General features: G+C 53.7%; 1 protein-coding gene across 1 annotated transcript in view; it reads right to left on the bottom strand.

Moving 5' to 3' along the window:
* Positions 1 to 5,665: 5,665 nt before the first annotated feature.
* TULP1 (TUB like protein 1) overlaps positions 5,666 to 23,702 on the bottom strand; it is a 34,805-nt gene continuing 16,768 nt past the window's right edge. The window contains exons 4-14 of the mRNA XM_045015763.1: positions 22,827 to 22,976; positions 20,848 to 20,970; positions 19,400 to 19,513; positions 18,012 to 18,152; positions 17,352 to 17,449; positions 15,864 to 16,034; positions 13,778 to 13,890; positions 11,048 to 11,156; positions 10,511 to 10,609; positions 9,920 to 10,091; positions 5,666 to 6,410 (exon numbers count right to left, since the gene is read on the bottom strand). Coding sequence (XP_044871698.1) covers positions 6,277 to 6,410; positions 9,920 to 10,091; positions 10,511 to 10,609; positions 11,048 to 11,156; positions 13,778 to 13,890; positions 15,864 to 16,034; positions 17,352 to 17,449; positions 18,012 to 18,152; positions 19,400 to 19,513; positions 20,848 to 20,970; positions 22,827 to 22,976 — 1,424 coding nt within the window. The 3' untranslated portion in view covers positions 5,666 to 6,276. The remainder of the gene's footprint in view (positions 6,411 to 9,919; positions 10,092 to 10,510; positions 10,610 to 11,047; positions 11,157 to 13,777; positions 13,891 to 15,863; positions 16,035 to 17,351; positions 17,450 to 18,011; positions 18,153 to 19,399; positions 19,514 to 20,847; positions 20,971 to 22,826; positions 22,977 to 23,702) is intronic.

The following is a 23,702-nucleotide window of genomic DNA, read 5'->3' as shown; positions in this document are numbered from 1 at the left end:
CTGGTGGGAAACAGCCACTTCCATTTCCAAATTATAACATAAAAGAGCTGCAAGCAATAAAGCCATAAATAATATTTCCCTATGGCTGGAACGTCCGAATCTAGGCAAAGCACCAAGACTAGCTACAGCATTGTAAAAATCCCAAACTTGTCCTGAATCAATTAAAAAGATTGTATTTAAGTCAGTAACAAAACATTGGCTTCCCAGTTAGTCCTGGTAGTTCATGGCAAAGAGGAAGAGACTACTCTAATCATTCAGAAGGCCAGAGTTCCAGATTGGCTGTCAGAGGATTCCCTTCCTCCTCTAAGGATTTCAATTTCAAAATATTTTAAAATAGACAAACTAGAGTAAACAACACAAGCACTAACATTTAGCCCTGGTTAAAAGTATTGGAGTGAGATACCTGCTTGCTAAGAAACAGCATGGTCTAGTGGGGCAGGTGCTAAGGAGATTAGGGTTCTAATCCTGCCTTTATCACTAATCTATTGGGTGAGTTTAGTCACTCACATCTCCTCGCTGGGCTTTTGTTTCACCCTTTGTTTGTCTGATCTATTGAGACACTACATTCTTCAGAGCAGGGACTATGTGTATGTCCAGCACCCAGCCCAATGGTGCTACTGTAGCAGTAATAATCAAGTGCTTGTCCATTCACAGAGCAGGTACCGCTCAATCAGTGGCAGGACAAGCTTGGTCTCCCCACGTACGCAGTCCCTCTGCCCTATGCCCGTTTAACTCCATTTGTTCATTCATATATTTCCATGCAGTGGAATAACTCCCGTCCATCATGTTGAACCATTAACACAATGCATTAACTGGATGGCATTGTGTGAGGACATTAATGCACATAGGCCTTGTGGACCAGGGTTTAACCAATGTCAGGAAGGAGCCTGGCCAGTGATGATTGTGAGAACAGGGAATGGTGTGGGAGCATCACCAAAAGGGGGCAAATGACAAGCAGGAGCCACCAGGACAGAAGTTTGGGCAGCGCAGGGGTAGAACTGAGGACCAAGATGTAGGCTGGGCAAAGCAATGAGAAAAGAGGCCTGTTCATTGTCTATGGCCCACAATATGCTGAGACTGTGCAGCATCAGGACCCAGACACAGTGGCAGGCCAATCACAACCAACTTTAGTGGGGGGCAGGCTGTGAGCATCAGGCCTTGAACGCATCCTCTCCTGATTACTGGTACAGCTGAAATTTGCCTGATAGGCAGAGCATCTACTGGGGACTCCAACAACAATGTTCTGGGTGACCCTGTGGCCAACTGGCTAGAAGAGCAGGATCTTTGATTAAACAGCACCTGGGAGGTAAGGCTTTACCCTACTTAGGGTGTAATTTTTTTTTCCACTTTCCATTGCGTGCAACTGTCAGAGTTGTGAAACTAAAATGCATCTCCCTACTGGTTCATTGGACAATGATCCCCCCCCACTTCCTTTCCTCTGGGTTTCTAATGGGCTAAGGAGGCACGCAATTAATGTGGCTGTGAGTATTTTGCTTTGGGTGAAATCTGTAAAACCCTTTAAAAGAAAAAATATTTTAAGGCTAAACTAAGTTGATAAGGTCTCTTATTTTTTGATCTTTCCCTGCAGCAAACATTCCTTTTGCCCCTCCCACTATCTTCACGCATTGGTTTTTCTTTGTATCCATCACACTCTGGGTAGCACAAAACAGATGCACATTTCAACTGCTTCAACCCTTATTCTCTTTTGCTGTCTCTGGCACTAACAGCCGGAGCAAACAAAGGACCAACTATCTCCTGCCCTACTAAATTGTTTTCAGTTGTTTCTTGTGCTGCAGTTGGTTTCAGTTTTAATTATTTGTAAGTGTAACCGAGTTTGGGATTACTGGTGTGTGCTTTAATTGTTGTTGGCTGCATGCATGTGGTGCTAGAATTGTGCGTACTGAAGTAATTCTGAAAGGTGCTTGTTGTTTATATACTGGGGGTTCTGTTTTTCAGTTAGCTCCGTGTTTGCTCTCTGCGGCAGTGTTACAATAATTGTTTAGGTTGTGTTGGGCTGGTATTTGGATTAGGTAAAACAATATTTTTCTGGGGATCAGAGGCAATAATGGGCAAAACTGAAAAGGTTCAGATGTTTGATTTGGACGGTACCCATCAAAACAAACAAAAAAACCTCACCTCTAGGCAAAGTTTTGCACCAGGCCTTTTAATGACTTTATAGGTGCCCCATTTCTGATGGACCCAAATAGCACTGAACTGCTGTTCTTGGTGTATTTTGGCTCTTCCTTTTCCATCTATGCTCAGGTAATCAAGAAAAGCATGAAAAAACCCCACCCTCAGAAGGTATCCAGACTTTTCCCAGTCTCAGCAGCGGTTTGGTTCCAGTTTGGAATCTGGGCTGAAGGTTCTTACTTTCTACACTTTGATGATCCCTAATCAGAGGCTGCAGGCACAGAAGAACAGTGAATGTAATGGGGACAGAGCCTCTGAACTGGAGCAAAGGATCTGATCTGCCTAATTCCACCTTTTAATCACACAAGAGGTCTTCAGCTCTCACTGTGTGGTTGTAGGAGAAAAGTCTTGGATATGCCCAGTTTGCCTGGTGGTGGTAAGGTGAATTATCCTCACCATCTCCTCCATGCTTAGGCCCCACCTTTCCTGATGCAACAAGGCAACAGATGGGGACAACCCACTATATCCTGGTAAAGGGGGATGAGCTACAAAACCCTCTAGTGTCACAGACACCTGATGTGAGCTCTGCAGGATGTTCTGCAAGAGATTCCACCATCATTTAGAGAGGCTGAGACACAACACACACTAGGAAATAATACTGTAAGGGGCCATCCTGCATTGGGCCCCAGGGATCGGGACAGGGGTGCTCTACAAAGTCTTCTCCAGCTGTAACTCCCTTCCCCTCCCGTCCTGTGCCTGGCTGGCAAAGAGGACCCATATGGGTCCAAGAATTTCCAGGGATCAACCCCAGAGAGCGGCTGATGGTAGCTGGTGGCCCCACTCTCTTTGAGAACATGGGGAGAGGGTGGCCGTTGTGAAAGATGGCAGTTCTTTGGGAGTTCCTCTGAAGCACACCATGAAGCAATGGTTTGGTTTTTTAATAATTTGTCTTTAAAAATCAGTCATCTGGGACCACAAACATCACTATGCATTAGTCATCATTCTTATAACTGCACAACCCCACACAGCACAAGAGGGGTAGAACGTCAGGCTGTGGTGCCTACCTGCCCGTGACACTGGGTGCAGCGGCTCAGCAAAGCCTGCTGTCCCCTCTGTGCTATGAGCAGTAAGGAGGTACTTTATACCCTGTTACTATACTGTGTGGCTGGCTTTACTTGAAACTGCCTCCGTGCTTGGGCCTGGACTGGATGATTTCTTGAGGTACCTTCCAGCCCTACATTTCTAAGATTCTATAATTAGCACTGGGTCACTGCCTCTCTGGCTTTTCTGTGGGAGATCAGAGGCCAGGACCCATGGATCCCTGCAGGTTTTGGTGCTGCAGCTCTGGTTTCTTTCCCCCCTCCCCTCCCAATGTTCATCACCAGTGGCTTATTCGTAGATTTGCTTGGGAGCCTGGCCATGGCACTGCAGTCGAGTTGTCACTCCACCGAGGGAGTTTATGAAAGAGAAGGAGGGATGGAGACACCCCACCCCTCAGAACAACAACCATTAAAGGAGTGGAAAGGATAAAGGCTTAATAGTTAATAGTGACTTCTTTACCACGCCAATTTACAGAGCACCCTCCAACCCTTCTGCTACACCTACCTGCATGATTCACTGACAGACAACAGTCGTCTGATGCCCCACAGCACGGGGCAGCAGTTTAGGACAGGAAGTGAAGAATAGCATGGCAGCCAATAGAAGCAGAAAGGAGACTGTTCAGTAGGCAAAAGCTAGTTATCCAAATTAGCCCTGGTGTCTTGGCCAAATTTCAAACGTGCCTGCTCTTCCTGAAAACACCCTGGAGAGCTGAAATGAGTGGTCAGAAGGCTGGGGTAGGAGGACTTTTCAGAGAGACAAGGCCACGCCACTAGTCAATACATAAGTACTGACTCAGAAGGAAGAGCGCCACGCCTTCTGAGTCACTGCCAGCACTTCCTGTAGCACCTTGCCTTTTCCCCTTGAGGTCTCTCCTCCGAGTAAGGACCCAACCCAATCGTGCTCAACTTGTCCGGTGGAACCGGATCCCAGCCAGCGGTGGTGTGGCTGCAGGCTGCACTGCCTGCTAGGCAGGGAGGCTGGGGGGGAGTGTTTGCAATTCCTATTCATCCAATAAAGATAACTCAAGGCACAGGCTCACTTTTAAAAGATTCCCCTCCCATTAGGAGGGGGCTGGCTCTGAATCTTTCCTTTGTGGAGCAGCCCAGCTGCGTTTACCTTCCACACACTTGATGCGGGTGATTTTAAATTACTATGGCCTCATCTGGTTGCTTCAATATTTGCACCCATTGGCAAAATTTGGATACTCAAAGCAAGTGGCTCTGGGGCCATTCTCATTCAGAAAGGCCTGTAGGGCAGGGAGGAGGGAGATTACATACACCATGCAGAGGGGATTTGGCGTTCCTCAAGGGCTGACTCCTTGGAGCGTAAGGAAAGGTTAATGACCTCAAAGCATCGACAGAGACTCCATTGCCCAGCACTTTATGTGGCACAGCGAGTGCCCGACGCCACCCGGTCACAATGGCAGCGTTTTATATTCCGTTTGTGCTGCTATAAATGACTATACAAGACACAGGGCAATGGAGAATCAGGCCCTAGGTGTCAGAAGCAAGGTAGGAGAGGTGTCAGAGGGGCTTGGGCAGCCACACCCAGTGGTCAAAGCCAATGTCGAGGTCACAGTCGAGGGCCAGCGGAATCCAAGGAGTTGTAGCCTAGGGCCAGAGCTGGGGCCTTTGAGAACCAGGGTGACAGGATTCAGGGAGTGGATGAGGCTGAGGGCAGGAGCCAGGAACAGGGCAGGGACTGGGGACAAGACTAGAAGTCAGGTAACAGACAGCAGAGGCTGTGGTAGCAACAAGCCAGGATCCACCTTGTTGTACAGACAACTTACTATGTCTCTTTCTAGCTTAAATAGTGTACTTGGCCGAATCAGGGACTCTGGAGCTTCTCCAATCAGGTCCCTGTAGGTGGTACCTTTAGTGGAGCATAAGTGGAGTATTATCTCAATACTCCAGTCACTAGTAGACCCGTCGGGTGGTGCTGGTGTTGTGGATGTGGGCCCAGGTTCAGGGCCTGCAGATAGTCACAAGGGGACATTTCCCAACAGGTGCACGGGGGAGATGGTGATGCATAGGTTTAGAATTAGGTCCATCTCTGCTCCTACAAAATCCAGACAAGCTTTTGACGAAGCTTGTGCCCGGTGCTGGTTAGAAGCGCCTTCACAAGTACATCCCAGACCGGTGCTCTCCATGATCCAGCCATGTCTGCTGCATAGCTAGAGGTCAGAGTATTGCTCTCCAAGAATCCAATACATCTTCTGCCTGGAGAGGGAGGAATCACATAGGCTGGACAGTGCATGTGAGGGACACTTACCCTTCCATTCCCTTGCTGTACCTATTGTGGGGATATAGTAAGCACTCTGGTCCAACACAAAGTTCAATTTCATTTTTTTAATGAACAGAGACTTGTCCCACAGTTCTTCATTTATTGACCATTATCAGTACAAAGAAAACAAATTAAAACAACCTGCTCCCCCACCTGTGTCATTTAAACCTAATGCTACAATCTATAAAACAGAATCTAAAAAACTCAAAGTATTTCAGGGATTCTGAGGAACTTCCTGAAGTCAGAGCAACTGTTGGGCTCATCTGCTAAACATAGAGGGAGCAATTGTGCTTTGTGGTCTGGGACCAGTGGCCAGTTCTGAACCACCCAGAGACTCAATGGAGACAAGAGTACAAAAGATATCTGGAATTCTACAGTAACGATCCAACCCACTATAGCTTAAAAGAGCGTCTCTGCAGTGCTTGGGGCCATCTCTTCCATCAGGGTGGAAGCTGAGGAAGACGGAATGATGTCTGTGTGATATCTGACCTGCTACACCCTAATCAGTGGATATGTATTTTCATTTAACGACTCCACTTGGTCTCATTCCGCTCCACTCTCCAGATGTGGACAGGTAACATTAGTAACACCAGTCCAGCTGTTATTCACATCCGCAGAGTGATTCACGGGTGCTTGAGTGTCAGCACAGATCCCCGTATTGTAGGTGAACCCCAGCCTAGCTCAGCTGCTCCAGCTGGCAATGTTGCCCCTCCGACTGGCCTAGGCTCAGTGTGGCTCAGGGACGTAGGGCTCCCAGGCGTGTTATTCACAGGCCAGCTTCCCATCAAAGCTGGACAGGGCAATGGCGAAAGCCTGCACAGCGCACATAGGGTAGTTGTAGTCCATGGTGAAAGCGTCGTCTGCCACACGGCCGAACTGCATCACAATGTAGTCAGCTGAAAGAGAGGTGGTAAGAGGCCATCAGAGCAAACACGCACACTAACAGGTTCCAGGGCTGGACTGAGCACCAGGGGTCAAAGCCTCACACCCTCCAACCAGCCAGAACTCTGGCACAGGAGACTACCCAAGGCTACAGTCTGTGGCAGAGCCCAGAACAGAATTCAGATCTCCAGCGTCCTGGTCCCTCCTAGTCACTTTGAACCTCATGAGCTGCATCAGTTTTCCCATCGGTAACCCAGGGATAACTAAACGGGTTGAGAGGCTTGATTCATTAATACATGTCAAAGCTTTGAGATCCTTGACTAGGAGGAGGCATCAGACGAAGTGCTCCTCTATACCTCTGAATTCCCGTCCGCGCTGTTACCCCCAGCAGCCCAGCCAGAAAATCCACGAGGAAGTCCATCTGACGACGTTTCCAGCTCAGTTTTTCAGCTCCCAGAGGCTGAAGTCGTACACCTAGGGATCTGAATGCCCAAGGGCTCAGCTTGAACCCAGCCCCTGCAGTTTGTCCATCGAAGGTGACCTTCCAAAGAAGCAATGCGTCATGTCTCCGAGTTTGAACGTGTGGGTCCTGCACCTGCTGCCAGCTCCCAGGCTGTGGCTGAGCGAAGCACCGTGCCATGGTGGACTGAAAGGCCGCGGGGCTCTTGCTCAAATGTCAAACCCAGCAGAGCAGGAGGGGACTGAGCAGGGTGGGGGCAGAGCTCAGCCACCTGCCTGACAATAAGCGTTGCCATTTAATCAGCAGAACCAGCCCTTCCCCTCTCAGCGCCGATAGGGTAAGAGAACACAGGAGCCCCAAACACTGCCTCTCCCAAGGGGAAACTGATCCCTTGCTAGAATTCCTGACCTGACCATTCTCAGCACGGCAGTGGCACTCCCCCAGCCCACAGCCTCTCCCGTGGCTTCCTTTTGTTACACCAGCGAGGGTGACAGGAAATCTGTAAAAATAACCGGGGGGCCCCCCGACAGGTTCTTTCTGTCCTGTAATCCAACACTCTGGACACGAACGTCCCCTGATTGGACTGGACAGGTGACAGGCAGAAGAGTCCCTCGCTGCTTTGCATGCTTCATAAAGCCGCTGAGCTGCCCTCGCTCAGATATTCGCAGGTGGTCTCTGCTGCAAGTCTGGGGTACAGGGTGGGTGGAGCCCGACAGCCCCCAAGCAGTCAGCTGTCTGAACTTCGAACCCTCTGACCGATCCTCAGGGACCTTCCAAATCCAGCCAAGTCATGAAGCCAACCAAGTAAAATGTCATTGTGTCTCCAGCATCAGCCTCGGAGCGGAGCCAACACAGGATTGTTTCGGCCTCTGGGTGAGACTCCCTCCCCCGAGCAGAGGGTGCACAAGGTCTGTAGATTGCTGAACTCCCACTTACACCTAGGGGCCAGAATTTTCAAAAGGTCTCATCACCCCCCCTGCTTGGGCCAGGTTTCCCAAAGAGCTCAGCTCCCAAAGCGCCAGGCCCCATTTGTGGGCCCCTGAATGCTTGAAAATGTGGCCCTGAGCTCTTTTAGCCCCACAGGCCTGATTTTTGAGGACTTACATGGTGCATATCAGGGGACATAAATGGTTGTGCCGGGACTCTGCCCAGAGGTGAATTTTCATAGATTCCAAGGCCAGACGGGACCACGGTGATCATGTAGCCTGACCTCCAGCAGAGCACGGGCCCAGAGAACTGCCCCCAAATAATTCCTATAATTTCTCCCTCTATGATCGTACATGGGATACGGGGAGTTCAGATGCAATGGATTCAAAACCAACCACAAAAGGGGCCCACGTAATGCTGGTGTAGGCAGGCGCTCAGCTATTGGCATCAGTGGGAGCTGGGCTTGCTTACACCAGGGTTGGATTTGGTCCGTGATCCTTTCTGGGCTCTATACTTTGCTTATCGAATGGGTTTCGGGGCGAGGGTGCTCACCGCCTCTCATGTCCCCCCTCCCCCAGCTCAGGGCTTGGGCCCAGCTGGCCCAGGTTGGGGCCCTGGTAGGGTGACCTGCTCTGGGAGCTCTCCCCATCAGCGGGGGCCCCACCAGCGGCACCGATGGCCCCACCAGCGGCACCGATGGCCTGGGGAATTCTGGACAGCGGCATCCCAGGGCCTTCTCCTAGTTCAGGGATAGGCAACCTATGGCACAGGTGCCGAAGGCGGCACGCAAGGTGATTTTCAGTGGCACTCACACTGCCCGGGTCCTGGCCACTGGTCCGGGGGGCTCTGCATTTTAAATTTAATTTTAAAATGAAGCTTCTTAAACATTTTAAAATCCTTATTTACTTTACATACAACAATAGTTTAGTTATATATTATAGACTTATAGAAAGAGACCTTCTAAAAATGTTAAAATGTATGACTGGCACGTGAAACCTTAAATTAGAGTGAATAAATGAAGACTCGGCACACCACTCCTGAAAGGTTGTCGACCCCTGTCCTAGTTATTCATCCAGTGACCAGCAGCAAGAAGCTGAGCCGGGAGCACGGCAAGGCAGAGCCCTTGTTTAAAGGCCCAGAGGAGAACAATTTCCTTGCTGCTAGAACTGTGCCCAGGGAAGGTTCCAGGCTCAAGCAGCATGAGCCAGGCTGGGGAACTGCAGAACTTCGGCCGGGCTCCCCTGTCCACCAGACCCACGTAGCCCCAATCCCCTAGTACAATCTGCTTGGCCCTCTGGCTCCCCCTGGTGCTCCACTCCAGCACGATCCACACAGAGCACGAATTTGGCCCGCCATGGGCCCAGAGCTGTGAGCAGCAAGGCTCCTAAGGGGTACCGTTTTGCTTGCGCAATGGGCCTAACGCTCCCTCCGAGCAGGTTCCTTGCAGAGCGTAGCCCCTTATTTGAAGTGAAATTATGGTCTGGAAACTCCCACCAGGATTCCTCTCAGATCAAATGGACTGCAAGTTTCCGAGCGGGAACAAGACCTTTCCAGCTGCCAATCCCACCACTCAGCCTGCTGGGACTGTTCCTTCTCCCCCGTGGTAAAGACTCTGCCCCCACCACTGGATGTCTGACTCTCCAGCTGATGCCTGAAGCCGAGCAGACTCAGCTGACCCTATGTGACTGTCAGGAGGGGAAACTCGCTTTGGCTCAGATACTACCTACGCCCGGGGAGCAGAGAGGGTGAATGAAGTGACCGTGCTCAGTAAGGTGTGTGCCCAGCACCATAGCTGCCACGTCAGTAACGTGCGAGCTCCAGAGCAGGGTGCCAGGACTGTGTTCCGGGGACAGACTGCAGCAGCCCAGAAAAGCTGCTGAGGACACCATATTCTCCCAGTTCCCATCTGGTGCCAATTCAAGGCCCAGATCAGCTTTCCATTCATATCCCACGGGATAACGCTGCTCACAATGACCAGAACGAAGCTCACAAGCACAAAACCTAAGCAGGAGAGATGGCGTGAGATCCCTCCAGACTGACAATCCCCACCCCCTTGGCGGGAATCTCCTATGTCTCGTGCGCTGCTCCCTGCCTGGGGAAATCGACCTTGCGGGGTGACTCTCCCTACGGACTTACGATCGTTGCCATGCACGATCTGGAAGTTCTTGACGGAGGCGTGGGTGACTCTGCCGTGGAAGTTCAGGACGTAAGACTGGGTCTCGTCATTCCATACCGGGGCCTTGTTGTGCAGCTCTATCAGGTTGTCCATGTTCTTGTTCTGCCATCTCGTAAGCAGCCCATCGTTATCCTGGGACCAGCGAGAAAACACGCTAAGGAGGCAGCGCGAGTCTTTCTACCTCTAGGAGTCCCTGCGACTATTTCCCGGGGTGTGCAGGGTCCGTATGAGGCTGTGTACCATGTGTGCACACCCCTGTACTCCTGACATCAAGGGGAGCTGGCCATGGAGATCCAAGGCAGTATATGGCCCCATGTATCCCATGTGTGCATCTGGGCACTGGTCTGGACCTTCCATGCCCCTTTAAATCATCTCCAAGCTGTAGGCTTCTGCCATTCTGTTCTAGTTCTTATACCGTCCCTGTCCCCGTGGCATCTGAGTGCCTGGGGGGGGAACGATCACCTCCCTTAGGGATTGCTAAGAAGTGAGCGATGCCTCAGAGGAAAGTGGGGGGCCTGCTCCCAGCATTGCTGGCTGGTGCGCTGACTTACGTTTCGGGGCCGGATTGGCACCCGCTCATTGTCCGAATTCATTCCAGGGATGATCACGGTCATCTTCCGGGGTCCTTTGAACCCTAAAACGTTTGTCTCCTGAAACAGAAACCCCAGCGGTCTCATCAGTACGTCATTGGAGGCTCACGCATGCCGAACAGGGAGAACAAACATCCCACTCCAAGATTGAGCAGCTGTTTCCTGACCCACTGGTACCAGCAGCGTGCGACTGGGACTCCCTGTCATGACCGGGATATGCAGTGCTCCACGCTTCCCCGCCCCCCATCCAGATGTGCACACAGCTGGGAGAAGCTCGCCCCGCCACCTCCGCCCGGTGGATCAACAGAGACCTCCGCTCTCCAGGACAGGATGCAGGACAGCCGTGCTTACTGGCAATGAATCCAGGACTGTCTCGGTCTGGCACAGACCGCAATGGGCACAGGAGTCGGAGACCATGGGCAGCCACTGTGGGATGCTGCCCAGCGAGCGCGGCTCTCTACCGGGGGAGGGTGGAAAGAGTCTACATCTGTTACTTACATACACGACGGCTGACAGCTCCTGCCGCACGTTCGTCCAGTCGGAGTTTGCTCTGTCGGGGTTCACACCGTTATCAAACACAGTAAACTTAGTCCCCATTAAATTGGATCTACAACGAAAGACAGAAATCAGGCTGAGGACCTGGGGGATGTGTGTATATGGCACCGTTACCCCTCTTCTGATCCTCTATTTGCCCTTCCTTAGGTTACCCTCTGTGCTGCTATGAAAGGGGTCTCTGGGACACCAAGGTATCTCAGCAGATGCCCCACAGCAGCACAATCAAAGGGAGGAAACAGGAGGGGACATGGGGTCTTTGCAGTGGTCCCAAAAGCCCAAATCTCTCCACAGGGAGTGACAGGAACAGCTCTTCTCCACCAGAGTCTGTCAAGGACAGTCACTTCCTGACAAACACCTGATTAATGGGGAGGCGGGAGGGGCATGGGCTGTATCCTGCACAGGGAACAACATGCACCAGGCCAGGCTCTGTATGGCCGCATGAGACCCCGAGGCATGGAAGTGCTCCCTCCAGACCCAGCTTCCCCTTGCACACGGCTCCCCTGATCCATCGCACCCATCAGTTTGCCTAGCACATTTGTGTAGATTGCTGGCATTTCCCTGGATAGCCAAGCGGGGCTGGATCTAGGCACAAAGGGGATTTGTGGGTCCCAATCCCACCCTGCTTCCCAATGACCCTTTTCACCAACGCAGCAACCGAGCAGGTCTCCTAACTGCAAATGCAGCCCAGATTCCTTTACACCAGGGCTGTCGTGCTTTGAGGGGCATTGTCAGTAAGATTCTGGATAGGTGCCTGCCACACACAACTGAAACAAAACAGTCTGCAGCGGGAGAATAGCAGGTCACAGGCACTGGCCAGTTTGTGGGTGATTCCCGTGGCCTCTGCACTGGTCCTGCTACACCCCCATATAAGTAGGGGCTTGTCTGTGCACAGAAATTGCACTGGATTAACTTTAAAGGGTTTGAAAAGGGATGCAAAGTCTCATGTGGACACTCTTATATATGGGTTTAAACTGGTTCTCTCTGTAACTTGCACCTGCAAAGTTACTCACTCACACTAACCCGATGTAAGAAGACAGGTTTGCATTGACCAAAGAGCGTCCATACACAGAGTCGCGCTGGTATAATGAAACCAGTTTACAATCACAGCTTTAGGTAAACTGGTGCAACTCTGCAGGTAGAACAGGTCTTGGCTCCCTGGGCAGCTCTGTGCTTAGTCCACACCTGAGGTAGCCAGCCTCTGATTTCCACTGACCTGCTCTGAGCTAACATCCTGTCATTTATGTGACAGGGTAGGGTGCGCGTAGGTGTCTCTGAACTGCCATACATACAGCTACCTCCCACTCCCTGCTCCAACAGACCACAGTGAACGCCTCTGGCCCACAGCGAAGGCTGCTGGGATGTGCAGGACTCCTCCCCGCTGAAAGCGCTGTCAAGAGGTGATCTCTCTATCCTTCCGAAAGAACCGGACGAGCCAGTTCTCCCATCCCTGCCCCCCAGCGCCAGTCCAGAAGCCAGATCTAGTAACAGGAGGCTCCAGTTCCAGCCAGAAAAGCTGTGACCCCCAGCTACAAAGTCAGAAGAACTCAACTAGGCCGCAGTGGGAAGCAGCAACCTAAACAGCACGCGCACCCTCTTCGGCTCCTCATTGTGTTTCCAAGCGGCTGCCAATCTTGGGTCCCCTCCCTCTAACAGTTTTCTTTTGGGGGCTGAATTGTGTGGGACTCATTCCTCCATCTGAGGGATTCAGTGCAAGACCTGTTCCCCATGTCCGTGGGGGACATGTTCTCCCCACGTCAGCCATCGAAGGACCAGTTTCCACCCTACGTGCAGTATCATGTGCAGGGCCTGCACTGTAGGTAGTAAGCCAAACAGCCCGAATGGAGCTGGGGGGAAGCTGAATGGTGCAGTGTGGGCCACATCTCCATGTAGGAAGGAGGGTATGTACACGGGGAAACTGCACCTGAGCCCAGGAAGTGAGGGAGCAGGGGTGGAAGGATCACCCCTTGCCCACTGTCTCCTGATAGCTTTTAGACATCAATTTAGTGCCAGTGAAAGGAGCCAGATGGACAGTCCTGGAGACTGGAGTCCTCCCTGTATCTCTGCAGCAGGGACAGACCAGGGCGGGACAGAGCTGGCTGCTCTCACGCTGCACCCACCATGGGCCCATCCTGCTCAGGACGGAACCCTCTAGGGCTGAGATACGAGTTCTGTCCCAATGGCCCAGACCGTCCCTGGATGCTCTGCTGAGGCTGCCAGCCTGGGGGCTGATTCGTGTCAAGTACGAAGGCACTTTTCATTATATGAACAACTGTCCCCGGAGAACAGGATTGGGACCCACCAAATTACTGCACACAGGCCACCGAACAACCCTCGGTTGGTGACCACTTTCACTCATTACCCACCAGGGTGGGATCTGAACCTGTCACCTACATGTGCAAGCTCCCCGTCCCTTCCAACATTCACGTAACTGTGCGGCAGCGTTTGCTAAACCAGGGTTCAGAGCTGCAGGAACAGCAGAATGCAGGAAATAGCCCACGCAGCAGGAGACCTAGGCTGGCATGATTCCAGATGTACACGGCAGAAGCTGCAATATAGTGGATATTCCCACTTCACTCCCTGGCACGGTCACCTGCTGGGAATTTGCTCTGGACTCCTGGAAATGGGAGGTGGCCCAGGACTCAGTTTTGCCCGGTGCCACAGCTTTTCTCGTACCTCAGCTTCCCAATGAAGTTCTCTCCGCCTCGGGACAAATCAGTGGGATCAATGGAAATCAGGTAGTTCGAGGTCTTGCTCTTTTTCCGCTTCCGACCAGCCAGCAGGAACACCTGTCGGAGACGGGAAGGAGGGGGCTGGATTACAGGGGCTGCGCGGGGGATGCTCAATTGTTGCAACTCACGGTACGTAGGACTGAAGCCGCACACCTTGAAGAAGCTCTACCAGGCACAAAACACTCAAGCTGCTTGCTAACAGGCTGCTGGGAATACAACACATGGTGCACTATCTCCCTAGTAAATACAGTACAAGGCCGCTGTCCTGATATTCAAAGCCCCCTTGGTGACTGGCCTTAGCTACCATAGAGATCGCCTGTCTCTGTCTCCATGACCACCACCGCCTGTGACAGTTGCCTTCCCTGGAACAATGAAACTGTCAACACGTAGGAGAAGCTCGGAGCGCAGGAAGCAGCTTTCACAGGAGCTGGGCCTAGACCCACTGCCACAAGAGCTGGGAGTGACTAGGGAGCTCACCGTGTTCCAGACTAACTGCTAGACTCATGTCTGGGACTTAGATCTCCAGGGATCCTTACCATGGAGGGGTCTTTTTAAAGTCTCTGGGAACAGTGGATCTAGGCCTCTCGGAAATTCTGCCTTGTACAATAGGACAAGCTCGTGAGTGGCTGTCTTGTGACATTTATGTGATCCACGTTGCAGCAGGACGCCATGCTACAAGAGGAGAGGGTGGCGGCCCAATGTCTACGGGCTGCGATTGTGACGACATCTTATGGGTCTCCCAAAAGGAGACACTCTCAAAGACACTGGCTAAGCAGTGACCCTGCCTGGGGAGTTCGATTCTGTGCCAGGCCTTGTATTCACACACTGGGTGTATCTACGCTGCAAAGAAAAACCCATGGTGCAGAGTCTCAGAGCCCGAGTCAATTGACTTGGGCTCTCAGGATATGTCTACACAGGGTTTGTGAGGTGGAAGGGCCCCAAAGTCTACACAGCAATGGAAAGCCCTGCAGCCCGAGCCCAAGTCACCTGGCCAGCCATGGGTTTTTCTTTGCAGTGTAGACATGGCCCCTGTGGCTAGGGCTTTCTAACTGCACCTGCAGAGTGACAGAATCACATTGCATGTAAAGAGCCTGGGGTATCTCTCAAGAGGGATTGTGTGAATGTGGACGGAAGGGAACAGATCAATCAGCGGACGAACGCATTTCAAATCGCAAGCTGCAGCCCTACTCCAGGAGCAGTGTGAAAACTCCGCCACTGAAACAGCATCACCATTGGAAATGGGGCATCAGCTCCTGGGAGAGGTGCATCTTCAGGCAGACACAGTGAGCCTGAATTGAATAGGAGTGCTGACAGTCACCCTTCTCCCATCAGTATGCAGGCACAGCTGCATGGGTCTGTAACACTGCTCTCAGTCTGGAGCAAAGAGGGGAAAACCACCATGGAATATCAGGAGATAGAGATGGGAAAGACTCATTGGGACAAACTCAGCCTTGGAGTAACTGCAGTGACTGCCACGAGCTTACGCCAGGGATGGTTCTGACCCATTAGGCCAGTGTTCATCTCTTTTCAAGTGCTTTGTCCGGCTTTAAGGGTCCTGAGTAGAGCTGGTCGGGAATTTTCCAAAAAAAATGTTTTTCGTGCCCAAGCAAAGGTCGGTTTCAACCACTCCCCATTCACGTTTGAAACACACTGCCACTGCCAGGACGGCCGATTCCACAGGTCCAGAACAAAACTGTTCACTTTACAATTCAAAATGACTTTCCCTTTGGACATTTCTGTCAATTCAGCTAACACCAGGTTAAAATCCAAGTTACAAGGTCCAAGTGGAAATTAAACGTTTCGAACTTCTCAAAAAGGAACACTTTGATTGATGCTGGCTGAGATGATCATAGGCTCACCGCGTTTTCTGAGATGGGGACTTTTTGCCTCATTTCAGGGTGGGGAAAATTGCACAAAAACTCTCATGGGAAAACCGTTCCCCACTGAGCTCTCACCCTGAGCGAGGGGTTTGCCCCGCTCCCCTGGGAGGGATACTCCGCAGTCTAATAGGCTGGGACCTCACTGCTTGCCTTTTTCTCGTTGTCCAGGTGCAGGTAATATGTAGGATAGAGGCCCCGGTCCATCCCCTTCTTGTCTCGAGTGACCCGACACTTGATGGTCACCCCCTGAGGAGCCGGCCGCAGCACAAAGTCTTCCAGGTTGTCCACTTCGATGACAGGGGATGGCGGCCTCACCTCTTTCTGTGGCCCGGCACCCAGAACGGAAAGGGGAGAAGGCTTTAGGGCGGGCTCATTTCAGGCACACGCTGCTCTAGGGCTTTCCGGAGAGAAAGTGTCAGCAGCCAGAAACACACCCACCACCGTGTGATGTGTGCCCAGGCACATCTCGTTCTGGCACCTTTCCCTTCCCATCCAGTCACAGAGCTGTTCCCTGGGCCATACTCCTCATCTTCCCTGGGTCTGGCCAATCAAGTGCCAGGCTCCTCAGCATCTCCCTTCTCTGAACTTAGTCCCCCCAGCCACTGTGCGAACCTGCCGGAGCGACCCCCCTCCTCCCCCCGGCCACCTCAGGAACCTGCCGGGGCGACCCCCTCCTCCCCCCGGCCACCTCAGGAACCTGCCGGGGCGACCCCCTCCTCCCCCCGGCCACCTCAGGAACCTGCCGGGGCGACCCCCTCCTCCCCCCGGCCACCTCAGGAACCTGCCGGGGCGACCCCCTCCTCCCCCCGTCCACCTCAGGAACCTGCCGGGGCGACCCCCTCCTCCCCCCGGCCACCTCAGGAACCTGCCGGGGCGACCCCCTCCGCCCCCCGGCCACCTCAGGAACCTGCCGGGGTGACCCCCTCCTCCCCCCGGCCACCTCAGGAACCTGCCGGGGCGACCCCCTCCTCCCCCCGGCCACCTCAGGAACCTGCCGGGGCGACCCCCTCCTCCCCCCGGCCACCTCAGGAACCTGCCGGCACGAACTCCTCCTCCCCCCGGCCACCTCAGGAACCTGCCGGGGCAACCTCCACTGTGGGAACCTGCCGGGGCGACCCCCTCCTCCCCCTGGCCACCTCAGGAACCTGCCGGGGCAACCCCCTCCTCCCCCCGGCCACCTCAGGAACCTGCCGGGGCGACCTCCACTGTGGGAACCTGCCGGGGCGACCCCCTCCTCCCCCTGGCCACCTCAGGAACCTGCCGGGGCAACCCCCTCCTCCCCCCGGCCACCTCAGGAACCTGCCGGGGCAACCCCCTCCTCCCCCCGGCCACCTCAGGAACCTGCCGGGGCGACCTCCACTGTGGGAACCTGCCGGGGCGACCCCCTCCCGCCAGCTGTCGCGGGAACCTGCCAGGGGCCCCTTTAGGCAGCCCCACCCTCTATTCTTTCTGTGGCCCTGCTCTGTGAGATGGGCTGCCTGCCCATCCTCCCACCCTCCTTCAGCATTAACACCAGAAAGCTGCTGCAACTGCCCCTTGACTTGGCTCCGGGGCTGCCATACCCCAGAGGTGAGGGAGGCCGTGAGGAAACCCCCGTTCCCAGCACTGCCCATTAGCCCGGACTTGCCGGCCTTTTACCTTCTTGGACTTCTTCCCTTTCCCTTTCTTATTGGAGTTCTTCTGAGGGCTTTCCGAGGCCTCTCCCTCGCTCCCCTCTCCGGCGGCTTTGGGGAGAGCTGCAGACAGAAACACACAATGGGCATCGCCCGCTTTGCTGCCCAGAAGCGGCCCAGACCCCGTCAGCCCAGCGGGATGGCAGGGAGGAGCTGAGCGTGCTGGCAGGTGGAGGGCGTTGGTGGATTGATTTATAGAGGCAGCGGCTACCCTCGGCACAGCCTGCCGTCCGGGAGCAGAGCATTTTAAACGACCCCCGGCGGCGGCAGGTCATGTCTGAAGCAATGTGATGGGTACCCTGCCAGCAAAGGGAGGGTGAGGAATCCTAACTCAATCACGTGGAGCTGCTGGCCTGGACAAGCAGCCACTGTGGCATTTCTGCACAAGGCAAGTCAAAGGACATGGCCGATTCCACTAGTTAAATTAGCCAGCAGGGGGCAATACATCCTCCTCCTCTAGAGCCCAAACATATGACCCACAATAATACCCCCACCTGGCGAAGATGGAAGAGTTTGCAACCCCAGGTGTCCAGTATCTGCCCATGCGCTGCCCTGAGCAATGGGACTTGTACCCTTCGGTGCCCAGAGCCCGCCATGGTGCACCCTCCACTCAGGGAGCACCCACCTTTCTTTTTGGTCTTCTTCTCTTTATGGCTGTCGCCTCCCGCCTGGAACATGGAAGCCGTGTCCTTTTTTGTGTTGGGTTTGATTGGCTTGGTGCTGGAATCAGAGTCGTCTTCCTCCTCGCTGTTTGTGAGAGCTGGGGCTACGGGGGGGAAGACATGCGCACAGAAGAATCAGTCAAGAGAGGGACTACGGATCCCTGTGCCAACACTCATGCCTTTCATCTGAGGATCTCAAAGCCATCGAGAGACGTTAGCTAAGGACTGTACACATCTGTCATGACAAGGGAATATTTCGCTCAGGAGAACGGAGTTACTCAGGGTGGGATTTGGTCAAGATCTGGCTAGCGGCAGTCAAAAAGGCGAACAGAATGTTGGGAATCATTAAGAAAGGGATAGATAATAAGACAGAAAATATCATATTGCCTCTATATAAATCCATGGTACCCACATCTTGAATACTGCGGCAGATGTGGTCACCATCTCAAAAAAGATATATTGGAATTGGAAAAGGTTCAGAAAAGGGCAATAAAAATGATTAGGGGTATGGAACAGCTTCCATATGAGGAGAGATTAATAAGACTGGGACTTTTCAGCTTGGAAAAGAGACAACTACAGGGGGGATATGATAGAGGTCTATAAAATCATAACTGGTGTGGAGAAAGTAAATAAGGACGTGTTATTTACTCCTTCTCATAACACAAGAACTAAGGGTCAGCAAATGAAATTAATAGGCAGCAGGTTTAAAACAAACCAAAGGAAATATTTCTTCACACAGTGCAGAGTCAACCAGTAGAACTCTTTGCCAGAGGATGTTGTGAAGGCCAGGACTATACAGGGTTCAAAAAAGAACTAGATAAGTTCCTAGAGGATAGGTCCATCAATGGCTATTAGCCAGGATGGGGAGGGATGGTGTACCTAGCCTCTGTTGCCAGAAGCTGGGAATGGGTGACAGGGGATGGATCACTTAATGATTACCTGTTCTGTTCATTCCCTCTGGGGCACCTGGCATTGGCCACTGTGGGAAGACAGGATATGGGCTAGATGGACCTTTGGTCTGACCCAGTATGGCTGTTTTTAAGTTCTTATGTAGCACCTGCACTCTTTGGAGACGTGCCATGGGTCTGTTACTGATTGCATGGGCCTCATCCAAACGTTGGACAGGCATGTGCCAGGGGAACCGGGTCAGCACTGAGGCAGGGCAGGATGCTTCCCCTGCTGAAGCATCACCAGAGTTTTCCTGGGAGGTCTCCCATCCAAGTACTGACCACCCAGCCCTAGCCGTATCCCAAGGGCTCCCATGGTACCAGTGGTGACGCCTCATCCACCCTTTGTTGATGACGAGAGCTCTGGGGGTCCAGGGGATGTATGGGCAGCTGTCGCCCTTCACCTTTCTTTTTGCCTTTTCTCTCCTTCTTGTCCCCGCTCACTTGGAACATGGACGTCGGCTCCTTCTTCGTGGGCTTGGCAGCTCTGGGCTTGGCATCGCAATCACTTTTGTCTCCTACCGGGCGGGAGAAAGGAGCCAGTGTGAGGACAGGAGGGAAGAGAAAGGGCAGCAAGCAGGGAGGGCGGAGGGAATAGCGAGGGGTAAGAGATGGGGAAGGGAGGGAGAGAGAGCAGGGAGGAGTGGGGACAAGCCTGGGAGAAAGGGAAGAGGGGGAATGGGGGAAAGCCAGGTGTGTTGAGGGGAGAGAGCAAGGAGGCAAGGAGGAGACGAGAGAGAAGGGGGACACGGGGACATGACTTCAGGGCCTCTGGAGGCACAGACACAGGAGAGCCCCAGCCCTCTGCTGCCCTCCTCCCTCAGCCACTTCCCAGGAGGCTTGGGGCCTCAGCCGGCCAGTGCTCTCTGCTCATTCCTGGCCTGGGTGTTAACCGCTCACTAATAACTGGGTGTTAACCGACTTCCCTAATAACCACCCATTGCAACCTGCCACCTCTGGCTGGGGCTTCTCTTAGGCCAGCCCCGAGCCCTGGCTCTCCCTGGATCAGAGCTGCCCTCTCCATGCCCTGCCTGTGTCCCAGGCCCCCATCTCCTGCTCTCTAGCAGTGTGTGTCCCATAACACCCAGCCTGAGCCTGCTCCACTGTCCCAGGGGGAGAGAGATTCCCTGCTCTTGGCCCCTCTGGGAGACGGCTAATTGGAAGACAATGCTGAGAACACCCTGCCAGTGGAGGGGCTTTTCCCTCAGCCAGACGCTGGAGTCCCCAGAGAGGAACTCAGATGGGCTCCAGCTGGGAGGAGGGTGCTTGATTGGAAAGAGCCTTGTCCCCCCCTCATGCCCTGCGGTGGATCCTCAGGCTTCGGAAGCTCAGCTCTGCTGCGAATGACTTTGAATGTCGAGCTCCATCTGACTCCTGGGCTGTCTGCTCGCAAGGCGGAGGGATCCCGAAGTCAGGCAAAGAAACATCAGCCCCAGCCCAGCTGCCTCACTTGACAGGGAAATGGAAATATGCAGCAAGAGGATCCTTCCACTCCTGTCTCCTAGGGCATTTCCAGGAGAGGGACTTTGATGGACACACACAGATCCCCAGGGACAGAGGGTACCTCACCGGGCCTTGCCTCACCATAGCATCTGAGCACCTCACGCCCTATGACCGGGCAGGGCTATGGTCCCCATCGCACAGACCGGGGACTGAGGCTTGTAAAGGGAGAGTGACTTACCCAAGGTCACACCCGGAGTCTGCAGAGGAGCAGGGAATTGACCCAGCTCCCCCAAGTCCTAGTCTAGCACCCTCACTGCTGGAGCATCCTTCCTCTCACCCATGCAGCAGGGCTCACTCCCAGGGTTCACCTCCACATGTCAGCCCCTTCTCCGGGGCTCCAGCTGCTGACCTTTTGGCTTGGGTTTTCTCTCCCTGCTTTCTCCAGCTGGGATTTCTTTGGGGGGCTTCTTTTTTGGCTTTTTCGGTGGGTCATCATTCTCCACCTCCTCCTCTTCCTCCTCCTCAGAGTCCTCTGGGAATGCGGGGATGGGGTGGGGGAGCAGAACAGGGATGAGAAGACGATTAAAGAAAAACGGACACAGCCACGTTAATAAGTGACTGTGGAGACGGCTCCGCCTGTCCTGTTTAGAGGAATTTTCTCCACAGCTGGGGACTAGCTTGGGGCCCACTGGACCTGGACCTACCCATTGCCATATGTCACCCATTGCTTACACCACACCCACCCAGTATCTGGGAGTCTAGTCCGTGCTGGGACTCGAACCAAATTTGATCACAAATCCTGGAAAACTGGTTTCTAAATGGCTTGGCCAGCCAGTGTAAATGGGATCAATCCAGATGAGAAGAAAGTGTAAAAGTGTGCTTAAAAGCCTATGTAGAAACCTCCAGTCTGGAGGGCTGCTCTGACTTCACTGGGCCCACACTGGGAATCCCCCCGCCCTCGAAACACATTCAAACCGCTTTGAGAACCAGTTACACCAGCTGAACCAGTTTCAAACCTGGTTGGAAATGCTGGGGTGTTTCCCCCAGTGTAGATCAGGCTCTAGAGCTTTTTACCCCAGGAGTTTACCCTATAGGAAACAGCAGGTTAGAAAATAAAGGCCACTGTATTTGTGTGCAGGAGAGTGAGAGAATTTGTGTGTGTGGTGGTGGTGGAGGGGGAGGGGGAAGCCCTGTGGTACAAGGCTGCCACCTAGTGACTGTCTTGCCTCCTGGGCTTTTCCTAGGAGTCTGTGCCGTACATGCATCCCTCTGGGGAGTCCTTTCCAGGGCTGCCCAGAGGATTCAGGGGGCCTGTGGCAAAGCGGGGAAGCTGCGGCGCTTGTACTCACCCGGTGGCAGGCCAGGTCTTTGGCTGCATTTTGGCGGAGGGGGGGCCCTTCAGTAGCGCCACGTCTTTGGCAGCACTGAAGGCCCCACCGCTGCCGAAATGCCGGGCAAAGACCCGGACCGCCGCTGGGCCAGGGCTCGCAGGGCCCCTGTGGGGCCTGGGGCAAATTGCCCCCCCCCACTCTGGGCAGCCCTGGTCCTTTCCTCTATCCCTCGCCTCCTCCCTCCCCTGGAGGGACAGTAACAAGAAATGGATCAATTGCCCATAGACACCCACCAATGAGCAGGAGCTGGTGGGTCAGGGTGGGTGAAATATTTGTCTGGAAAATGGACCTGGTGTGCATTAGAGGACAGGTATTGGAATGGGGCCACCTGCCTGTTCTGTGCAGCTGTCCTCCGAAAGCAGAGCCGGGCGTTACTCACCCTATGTGGGAGCTGGGGACTTTCCCAGCACACGGCCTTTCATTGCCTTTTAGGAGTGGAGGGGGTCGGTTCTCCAGTGGTGCTGAGAGCGTTTTCAAGCAGGCTTTCAGATGGGTTTGGATCGAAAGTGCACAGCACGTGTAGGAGGGTTGGGTTTGGACTGGGACGCACGGTGCTGTTTTGTGTTTGGATGGAGATTGTGTTGCAGTGCGATTTTTGGATTGTGGGATATGTGCAGGGCTGTGTGCTGGACTGTGAATGCCATGTGTGTGTGTGTGGGGGGGGACTGCATTTGCATGGCGTAGCTGTGTTTGGATTGGGTTGTGAGTGCAAAGCAGTGTGCTGGATTGGGAGCACAACGCCAGTGTGCGAGGGCTGTGTTTGGCCGGGGCATGTGGCATAGCTGTGTTTGGATTACCATGGTGATGCGAGGATGTGCTTGCATTGTGGCGTGCAGGCCTGGCTGTTGTGTTTGGGCTGCGAATGTGTGTGGGTGGATTGTGACACAGGCAGGAGCCTGTGGCCTGTATGCTGGTGTGTGGCTGGTCATGGCTGTGTGCTAGGGTTGGGTGTGGCGGGCGTGAGGGTGTGCAGCACGCATTAGAAACACCTTCTTACCTTGCTTCTTTTTTGAGGCTTTGGCCACACTGAAATGCGACGTGGGACTTTCTTTCTTCTTCCTGGGCTCTTTGGTGGATTTGGGGTAGGGCTGCTTTTCACTCTCCTCCTCCAGTTTCTCCTCCTTCTTCTTCCTCAGTTTCCTGATAGCTGCATGTGGTGAGAGCGGCCAGAGTGAGGACAGAAACACAGACCGGGACAGGCGGGGAGCTGGCGGGGGTGCAGAACGGCACATGCTCGGTGTGGTGCGGCTTGGAATGAAGTCAGACTCCAGTTACCCCGTAGCGCACTGTGGGAGGGGAGAAGTGGATGTGGATGTGTCTCGCCGGGGAAGGATGGGGGGGGGCGCGTTTGTCTCTGAGAGGCCATGGAAGTGAGTCCCTGAGGTGATCTTCCAGAGGGGGTGGATGAGAGTGGGGAGGGGAGGCTACGGGTGCTGGGAGGGAGAGCTCATATATGGGACCCCCCTATATTTAGGGGCTTCTGCAGGCATACAGGTGGGGTTGGCCCTGGCTTGTGTCTAGGTCCAAATATGCTTTGCGGGGGTCACTCCCAGAGTACAGGCCTGCGTCTTGGAGGCAAAACATAGGCACTGTGCCAGGCTAAATGCCAGGAGGTGTCTGCATGTGTGCATGGCTGGCCTGGCACTGCTTTGTGGGCAGTACAGCGAGGCACCACCACAGACAGGGCTCAACCTCTTCTAGTGGTAGAGCTCCCTCCAGCAGCTGGTTTCGTGCCCTGCAAGGGGCTATGCACGCTGGACTGCTCCTACCAGCACAGCTGGGATTCTCAAGTCCCAGTCCCAGCATGGGCACTGGCACACAGAGACGGCCGGTGCCTTGTTCTGGGGACAAACCCAGGGCTTTGCTGGCTGTC

The sequence above is a fragment of the Mauremys mutica genome, chromosome 4 (genome assembly GCF_020497125.1).
Source record: "Mauremys mutica isolate MM-2020 ecotype Southern chromosome 4, ASM2049712v1, whole genome shotgun sequence".
Lineage (NCBI taxonomy): Eukaryota > Metazoa > Chordata > Testudines > Geoemydidae > Mauremys > Mauremys mutica.
This window is presented reverse-complemented; position numbering and strand designations above follow the sequence as displayed.